This window comes from Urocitellus parryii, chromosome 4 (genome assembly GCF_045843805.1).
Source record: "Urocitellus parryii isolate mUroPar1 chromosome 4, mUroPar1.hap1, whole genome shotgun sequence".
Classification (NCBI taxonomy): domain Eukaryota; kingdom Metazoa; phylum Chordata; class Mammalia; order Rodentia; family Sciuridae; genus Urocitellus; species Urocitellus parryii.
In genome coordinates this window covers 110,549,308-110,559,728 of record NC_135534.1, presented here as the reverse complement: position 1 = coordinate 110,559,728, position 10,421 = coordinate 110,549,308, and the positions used below count along the sequence as shown (strand labels likewise).

The 10,421-nt window shown below is 36.0% G+C and overlaps 1 protein-coding gene across 1 annotated transcript; it reads right to left on the bottom strand.

The window, feature by feature from the left end:
- Window positions 1-4,431: 4,431 nt before the first annotated feature.
- Window positions 4,432-5,367, bottom strand: LOC113192524 (olfactory receptor 8B3-like). Its single transcript, XM_026402681.1, has one exon. The coding sequence runs from the start codon at window positions 5,362-5,364 to the stop codon at window positions 4,432-4,434; it is 933 nt and encodes a 310-aa protein (XP_026258466.1). The 5' UTR covers window positions 5,365-5,367.
- Between the last annotated feature and the right edge of the window lie 5,054 nt (window positions 5,368-10,421).

Here is a 10,421-nt window from a genome sequence, read left to right as displayed (position 1 = left end):
ATAAATGACTAAATACAGAATTTAAATTGACAATAGTTTTTTCCCTTGGCATTGAGAATATATTATTTCATTGCCTGTGAACTCTGTATTTACTGCTAAAAACTTGAGATCACTGTTTTTTCTTTTTTTTTTTTTAAGAGAGAGTGAGAGACAGTGAGAGAGAGAGAGAATTTTTAATCTTTATTTTTTAGTACTTGGCGGACACAACATCTTTGTTTGTATGTGGTGCTGAGGATTGAACCTGGGCCGCACGCATGCCAGGCGAGCGCGCTACCGCTTGAGCCACATCCCCAGCCCCTCACTATTTTTTCTTTATATATAATTAGATACACTCTCTCCTCCTCCCTCTCCCTCTCCCTCCCTGTCTCTCTCTTTCTCCCTCCCCCACTCCCTGCTGCTCTCCCACTCCTATGCTCTTGCTATTATCATTACAGATATTAAAACTTTCCTACAATATTTTTATGTGTTCATTTGAGTTTATTTGTTCTGTAAGAATTCAATTTTTTAAAGAAGATTCTGAATATGTCTTTGCCATTGTATATGCAGATAATGCTTCTCCTGGATTATCTCTTTCTGGAGTTTCTGTACCTATATCTGTCTTTTGTGTCATTTGGGTTCTCTTCCTTATTGTCTCATTTCATCTTTGCTGAACATTTTATAATTTACTCAGATCAATTTTCTATCTATTATCTCTCCAACTCTGTCAATGCACTTTATCTATTTACTTTTTAATTTCAATGATTACATATTTCCTTCCAGACATTCTATTTAGTTCTAATTAAAACCTTTATGTCATTTTATGGTGTTTTAATATTATTGGTGTCTCATTACCTTCTTTTATAGCTAGAATTATTTAAAACATTTTTACAATCTCTAATAGTCATGAACAACATAATACAGAATATCAGTCTCTTTTGAGTCCTTATACAGTGAGAAATAAGATAAATCAGAGACAAAATGTCACACTTTAATACATTAATCTTGTGATGAAGACACAAGAATAACTTAAAAATGGATTTTCTAATATTTCCTACTATGTGATTAATAGTTTTTGATCTGCTCAACAGCCTCACCACTTCCTCTAGTGGCAGAGAACTTGCTTCCCATAGGCAAGCCACCATTATACAAGAAAAAGGAGAAGGGAAAGCTATCCCCAGTCATGTAGGGAGAAGAGCACAGCCAGGTGATGGCACTAATGTCCTCCACATGGAAGGAAACATCAGGAGCAGGGGATGAGTGTCCACTCCATGCTCCACAATAGTCTTCTGTAAATTCACAGTCTACTAGCAGAAATTGTTGAGGTCAGATGTTTTTATTTGTTGGATATAATACCTCCCATTCATCAATTTTCACTTATTAATTATTCCTAATCATAAAATCTGTAAGAACAAGTTCCAATTAGAACCAGTCAGCATGAGCCAAAGTAACTTGTACTTTACCATGCACAGTGGGGAATTGGAAGTCTGATGCAGTCCTGTTGACAGTTAAAATCAAGAGGTGGACCTGGGCAGTATTCTCTGGAAACTTCCCTGGTACCTCCAATAAAACCAGAGATCGAGAGGCATACCATACTTCTCCTCTTAAAGATCATGGTTTCTCTATTGGCAGTGTCATTTTTTTCCATTTTAGTCCATGACTATTTGAACAACATGTCTGAAAACATTTTTTTTGGCATAATTGCAAGAACTGGTAACCAAGGATCACCATGGTTATCTCAGTGTTGCAGCAGATTCTGCCTCTATAACAAAGGCATAATGTAAATCAGTGTGGAGGTTCACCAAAACCTAAAAATAGAACTATCATATAATCCACCTCTACCACTCTTCAGTTTTTATCTGAAAGAATTAAATCAGTATACTTCAGAGACACAGGTTTACTCATATTTATCACAACACACAATTCACAATAGTTATGGAATCAGGCTAGGTGTCCATCAACAGAAGAATGGATAAAGAAGAGACAGTATATATGCACAAGGGAGTTTTATTCAGCCATAAAGAATAAAATTATATTTTGCAGGAAAATTATGGAGCTAACAGCAGCAGGTTAAGCACAATATGTCAGACTCAGAAAGACAAGTTTTATTCTCATATGTGGAAACTAAAAGGAAAAAAAAAAGGACATCATGAAAGTACAACAGAGACTCAGAACAGAGGAAGGAAGTTGGGGAGAGAGATGAAAGGATGTTAATGGGACGTAGTGAGAAGTAAAACTGATCAAATTATGTTATATGCATGCATGAATATGCCACAATGAAAGTCACTGTTCTGTGTAACTAATGTACACAAATTTAAAAAGGAAAGGGAAAGTGACAATATGATGTAATATTGAGCTACAATTTGCAGAGTATATGGAGAATTACTATTCCATTGTCATTCTTGTGACAAAATCTAAAAAAAATTATATTAATAATATCATTATAATTTATAATAAAAATAGAAAACATTCCATACAAAATGTTTTTGTAATTTTGTACATCAGAAAAGTAATAACGTAAAATATGTATTTATATTTTAAAAAATTTTAGCAATGTGATACATCTAAAAACAAATAGTCAACAACTTATGATAAATTTTCAATATGTAAACAGTGAATATATAGTAGAAAAAATGAGAAAATAATATATATTGTTACAGTTATCTTAGAAGATATTGAAATTTGTATATCAGGTTAAGAATTTTCAGCATAGTCATCTCTTTGCCTGTTTACTCAAAAGGAAAATTATTCATTGTCCTACCCTCCAAAAGACATTGTCACATTTTTTTATTCACCAAATGTACCTTCTGAATTCTATGGCTCTCCCAGCTGGAATACGGGTTTTCATACCTTAAATTCCATACAGGAAGAGTCTATGAAAGTCAACATAAACACAAGTGGTTTAGTTGTTTCAAGGTGCTCCTGGCTTCTTGGGTTAAATTCTTCAAAGTCAAATGACATAAACCTGTGTCCTATCCGTGGGAATCCTATTATCATCATGTTTCTAGGATCTTCTGGAAAAGAGAAAGCAGTAGCTTTCATTTCCTGTTATTTTACTTTCTAAATTCCTTCTTCCTTACTTGAATTTCAATTACAATTCACTATTTTGTATCCTGAAGTTGTACTCCCTTCCTGACTCCCCACAAATATACAGTGATTTTCATTTCCCCAAATACTAATAACATAAGATGATTATGGTTCAGAAGTTTTACCAAGGCTTTATTAAAAGTGGAGAATAATTACCAAAAAGGTTACAAATGCAAACTTAACTGATGTTTAAACTTTTATTGATCATGTTCCATGCATAGATCTCTTATTTACTGGTCATATTGTCTCTTTGGGTTCTGATCTTGTAGTTCTACTTTATTACTATTCTTTCAATTAAAAGACCCTAAAATTTTTAATTTTTTTTTCAAAAAAGAAAAGTCTGTTCCTGATTTCAGCTAATCATCTCACATCTACATTGGCCCCCCCAAAGATTCCTCTTCCCAACTAAAAGAACCAAGAAATTGATCTTCTAAACAAAAGTAACAACAGTAATAATAGTAATAATCATACAAAAACCTGTCCCTTCCTAGAACAAAGCACAGTCAGCTTTCAGAGTGGAATTTCTTTCTCATATCTCATGCTTAGTGAAATAAAACTAAGAAAATAAGATAGAAAAGCAAAGGGAGGGCATCGCAGAAATATTTTTAAAGGAGCAATAAACTTGAAATCATGTTACTAAGATTTTATTCTAGGCTTTATCTTTAAGGAGCCATAGGACTTTAAGCAAATCATTATCCTCTTTGAACTTCAGCATTCTAACCATAAAATAAATATATATTGATAATATAATATGTGTTAGTTAAACCATACAAGGGAAATATAACATCTCTTATAAAAGTGTTTAATGCACAGTATTTACAGCTGCACAGTGGTTGCAAATGATATTTGATATATGAACATCTGTCTCTGTGAAACACTTGGATTTGAAAGATATATATATATATGCCCACTGGAAGATTAAAACCTAGAGTAGAAAGATTATAGGACTGTTGCTTCATCAAAGTAGCAAGCAAGAATTCTCCAGCCCAGTGGCATAATATCAATGTGGCAATGCATTATTTAGTCATGTACAGAACAATTCACCATTTCTTAGAATAAAGTCTATGTTTTATAGCACACTTTAGGGGACATGTCTGTGTTGTACAAAAGTGGATTGCAGATGGCAATTAAAAAAAAGAAATTTCTTTCTTAATGTTAGTCTTAAAGAGGCAAAAATGGTGAGAGGAGAAACTGTAAATGGTGAGGGAACAAAGAAAACCTACTACAAAACATTGAGAAACGCATTTCAAATTTCCCTCCCCAATGGTAAAAAAGAAATATAAGAAAGATGTCACTAAAAACATTTCAAATAAACACAGAGAACCTGTCTGTGTTGCAACTGCACATGCAGGGAGGTGGTGTTTCTGATCAAAACATTTTCCTGCTGAGGATTTTTCTCAGGGCAACTTTAACATCTTTGTTCCTCAAGCTGTAGATCAAAGGGTTCACCATGGGAACCACATTGGTATAAAAGACTGAAGAGATTTTATTCTCATTCATTGACCCAGCAGAGGATGGTTTCAAATACATAAATGCACATGATCCAAAGAACAGAGAAACAGCAATTATGTGGGAACTGCAGGTGCTGAAGGCTTTGGACCTGCCCTTAGTGGAGCTTATTTGGAGTATGCTGTGGAGGATGAAGCCATAAGAGATAAAGATGGTGAGACTGGGCACAATGACGTTGATGCCCACCACAATAAATATAACCAGCTCATTGGCATAGGTGCTGGTGCAGGAGAGCTGGAGCAAAGGGAGGGCATCGCAGAAATAGTGGTTTATGATGTTTGCATCACAGAAGGTCAGTCTCAGCATGCATCCAGTGTGGGCCATGGCACCAGAAAGTGCCATCAAGTATGAACCAAGCATAAGGTTGGAGCATACCTTAGGGGACATGGCTATGTTGTACAAAAGTGGATTGCAGATGGCCACGTAGCGATCATAGGCCATTGATGTCAGCACATAGCACTCAGAAATAATAAAAAAACAATAAAAGAAAAGCTGGGTCATACAACCTGTGTAGGAGATAATATTCTTCTTTGAAATGAAGTTCACCAGCATTTTGGGTGTAAACACGGAAGAGTAAGAGAAGTCTACAAAGGACAAGTTAAAGAGGAAAAAGTACATGGGGGTGTGAAGATGTGAGTTCAGGCCAATTAGAGTTATCAAACCCAGATTTCCCAACACAGTGACCATATATATTACTAGAAATAGGATGAGCAGGGGGACTTGGAGAATAGGCCAATCTGTTAATCCCACCAGTATAAACTCTGTCACAAAAGAGATATTTTCAGGAGCCATTCTTTTCAAAAAGAATCTGTGGACACAAGGAGAAAAATAAAAAAGTTACATTAAAAGACAACCCAACTCTCCCAAGAACATCTTCTCCCACCAGTGAGGTTTGCACCAGAAATGTCTGAAACTAATCAACCTGAATCCACAAAACCTTCCTTTTGTGCTGCCAGTATACTAATATAAAATTCTTATTAGAATCTTAAAACTAAATACAGAACATCACACACTTAGCCTTTATAAGTAAGACTGGTGCTAGCATACACACACATGACTGTCAGAAAAACCCAGGAATAAAAAAGAAGAAAGCTGAGTCAGAGTAAATTGTCTTCTTATCTCATACTTCCCCCTTTTCTTGAGCCTCCCATCACTAGTAAATTTGGAGGCAAATATCTTAGCAACTTGGTGCTGACCTTCAATGCAGATTACACTCTAGTGGGTTTGCAATCATGAATTCTTCCTAATCTAAAACAAAACATGAGTCTAGGAATGGTTAAGTTATTGCCCCATGTCACACAAAAGACCATTAATCTAGAAGAATGTGATATCTGTCCACAGAGAAGGAAATTAATGATTAATGCACAACTTTGGTGCCTATTAATTCTCTGAACATTCTCTGTTTCCTTTTCAAAGAGTTTCCTCTACCACTTTCGCTTGAGTCTTAGGATTGCACAAAATGGAAAGAAAATGATATGCCTTAGATCCCTGGTCTTCATCACAAAATGTGAGAACATTCTGATAAAAATAAGAAAAACACTGAAAGAGAAACAGTGCATGATTTCATCTGAATGGGAAATATAAATAGTTGCATTCATATAGAATGTTGGTGGCCAGAGGCCAAGGAGAGGGAAAATATGATACTGGCCAATGGTTACAAAGGCTCAGTTATGCAAAATGCTTGAACTCTGGAGATCTAATGCACAACATGTTAACAACAGTTAATAAGAATGCACTGTATATGTGATATTTACTAACAGAATGGCACTTAAAATTATGTTCTCACTATATGGATACACATGCACAAAACACACACAAAGGGTAGAGATGATCGATGTTGGAGTTATTTCATAATGTGTATGTATGTCAAAATATCAAGTTGTATACCATGGAGATGCAGTTTTATGTGTTAATGATATCTCAAAGGGTTAAATGAAAGTAAAAACATTAATATACATATACTTAAAAACCTACCTTCCAGGCCAGGTGTGGTGGTGCACTCCTGCAATCCCAGCAGCTCTGGAGGCTGAGGTAGGAGGATCACAAGTTCAAAGCCAGCCTCAGCAAAAAGAGAGGCACTAAACAACTCAGAGAGACCTGTCTCTAAATAAAATATAAAATAGGTATGGACATGTGGCTCAGTGATTGAGTGCCCCTGAGCTCAATCCCCAATGTGATGACCCCAACACACACACACACACACACACAAAAAAAAAAAAAACACTCATTTTCCACAGGAGAGAAAACCTTGGTGCTTCCTCATCATTGTTATTTATCCCTCTGCTCTTGGAAGAGTGGTATTAGACTGAATTTCTCATATTCCTTGGAAATTATTCTGAACTTCTAGTCATAATTTATAATAATAATTCTAGATCCTGTGAAGAATCAGAGAAAAGTAAACACCCTCCTTATTATTATATCTGGCACTCAATGAGACTGTGCCCTGACTATAAGCAGGATAGAAGCTTACTTTCTTCCTAGGGAACAAATTTTAAGTATAAATAGGAAGTGAGGGAATTAAATAATGACACTCCTTTGGTTCCTTAGGGACTCAATGTTTTACTTGGGTTTTTCCTTGTCCTTAGGTACTGAACATATCCCATGGTAGAGCCAAATTAAAATTTCATCTCCCTAGCACCTTGATCTCTCAAGAGAAATCTATTTTTTTTTGTTTTTGCTCTGTTTGTTCCCACATATTCAATGTAAATGTTCTGAGGAATCTACCCCCAGGCTACCTTATTTATTTTTTAAGAAGTTTCAGAAAGTTTTCAAGGATTGTAGGAGTTTACCTCAGGGTTATCTCTCCAGAAATAGCTGCAAAATAAGTTTTATTGTGTTACATTGCTACTAAAATTTTAAGCTTTAAATGCCTAATGAAAATTTCTTTCTTTTCTTTTTGTCTTCTTTGTGGGTGTATGGGTGCAGGTTTACCAGGGATTGAACCCAGGACCTCACACATGCTTCTCCAGCACTGTACCACTGAACTACACCCCCAGCCCACTTACTGGGAATTTCTACCAGAGTATTCTGCTGAGTTCTTAAATGTGACAGTTCAGAAATGAGGCCAGCAATTCAAATTGCTCATGAAAAGTCCCATGCTAAGCAATTAGAGTGTCTGTGTTTGAATCCTAACCCTGTACTTCCTAAATGTCATACTTTGGAAAAGTTACTTAACTTATTTGTGCCACAGTTTCATTTTTGTTTAGGATGGTAAAAACAGAATCTCTTTGTTTAGATTATTATGATAATTAGGTTAAAAAGTGGGTAAAATAAAATGCTGCATCTAAAAGTAGTCAAATAGAAGCTGTGGATACAGATGCTCCTGGAATAATTAAAGGGCTACATCTAGATTAATTTCTCATAAATTTAAAATATCCTAAGTCAAAAATACTGGCTAGTACACATAACCTGCCAAACATTATAGTTTGGCCTAACACCTGCCTAATGTGCTCAGAATACTAACATTAGCCTACAGTTGGGCATTGCAAGAATATCATAGGCTCCTTCCATTCCACCACCTGCAGACACCTGCCAGATCACAGCCTCCAGCACGGGACCACCCTTTTGACTATCAGACTACCAAGGGAGGGCAGACTCAGCGGCCCAGATCTGCCCACACCAGCCTGCACGGGACACAAGCTCACATTAGGCCCAAGTCTTTCCCACCACCAGTAGACACCCCCACCAAAGCCCAGCCTCTAGCATTGTACTGCCCCTTCCAACCAGCAAACTATAGCAGGAGGGCAGGCCCAGCCCAGATCTGCCCACACTTGGGTGCATGGGATCCAGGCTCATCGTAGGCCCTGGTCCATTCTGCCACAGACAGAAACCTGTCAGAGCACAGCCTCCATCAGGGGACTGCTCCTTTTGACTAGCAGACTACCACAGGGGATCAGGCCCAGACCAGATCTGCTCTCACCAGCTTCCACTGGGCCAGGTCAAGGATCCACACTGCAAGAAAGAAAGACATATACACAACATGGAAAAAAAAAAGAAAGAAAGGAAAGTGCCCCAAACAAACCAGGATACTAAATTTAAAAACCCATGGACAGTGAAGTTAATGAAATGTCAGAGAAAGAGTTCAGAAGATTCATAACTAAACTGATCTGTGAATTAAAGAATAACCTGAGTGAGCAAACACAGGCAAAAATTGTTCACTCCAAGAAGGAGATGATAGAGCAAATACAGGCAGCAAAATATTACTTCATGAAAGAGAGAGAGATTCTGCAAAAAAAAAAAGTCAGAAATCTTTGAAATGAAAGATACAATAAACCAAATAAAAATCTCAATACAAAGCATAACCAACAGACTAGATCACTTGGAAGAAAGAACATCAGATAATGAAGATAAAGTATACAGTCTGGAAAATTATGTTGATAACACAGTGAAGACAGTAAGAAATCATGAACAGAATATCCAAGAATTATGGGATAGCATCAAAAGACCAAATCTAAAAGTTATTGGAATAGAGGAAAGCACAGAGATTCAAACCAAATGAATGCACACTCTCTTCAATGAAATAATAGCAGAAAATGTCCCAAACATGAAGAATGAATTGGAAAACCATATATAAGAGGCTTTCAGGACACCAAATGTACAAAACTACAACAGATTTACACCAAGTCACATTATAATGAAGATTCCTAGCATACAGAATAAGAATAGAATCTTAAAAGCTGCAAAAGAGAGGAATCAGATCACATACATGGGGAGACCAATTTGTATCTCATCAGATTTTTCAACTCAGACACTCAGAAACAAGAGATCATGGAACAACATATACCAAGCTCTGAAAGAAAATGGATGCCAACCAAGAATTGTATACCCAGCAAAACTAAGCTTTAGATTTAATGATAAAATAAAAACTTTCCACGATAAACAAAAGTCAAAAGAATTTGCAACTAGAAAGCCTGCACTACAGAATATCCTCAGCAAGATATTCCACAAAGATGAAAAAAAAAAACAATGATGAAAATCAACAGAGGGAGGGATTACACTAAAGGAAAATCTAATCAGAGGAGAAACCAAGTCACATTAAATACCAAAAATAAAAAAAAATGTTTGGGAATACAAATCATGTCTCAATAATAACTCTGAATGTTAATGGCCTAAACTCACCAATCAAAAGATATAGACTAGCAGACTGAATCAGGAAAAAAAAAAAAAGACTCAACAATATGCTGCCTCCAAGAGACTCATCTAATAGGAACAGACATTTGCAGACTGAAGGTGAAGGGTTGGGAAAAAATATACCACTCACATGGACTGTGAAAGCAAGCAGGGGTTTCCATCCTCACATCAAATAAAGTAGACTTCAATCTAAAGTCAATCAAAAAGGATAAAGAAGGACACCACATACTGCTCAAAGGAACCATACACCAACAAGACAAACAATGGAGTATCTACATTCATGAAACAAACTCTTCTCAAGTTCAAGAGTCAAATAGACCACAATGCAATAATTTTGGATGACTTTAACACACCTTTTTCATCATTAGATAGATCTTCCAAACAAAAGCTGAACAAAGAAACTATAGAACTCAATAATACAATCAATAACTTGGACTTAACTGACATATATAGAATATTTCATCCTTCAACGAGAGAATATACTTTCTTCTCAGCAGCACATGGATCTAAATAGACCATATATATGCCAAATACCTTCTCTAAAATAGACCATATACTATGCCACAAAGCAACTCATAGCAAATATAAAAAAGTGGACATACTACCCTGCATTCTATCAGATCATAATGGAATGAAACTAGAAACCAATGATAAAATAATAAATAAAATCCACTCCTACACCTGGAAATTAATAATATGCTACTGAATGAACAATGGGT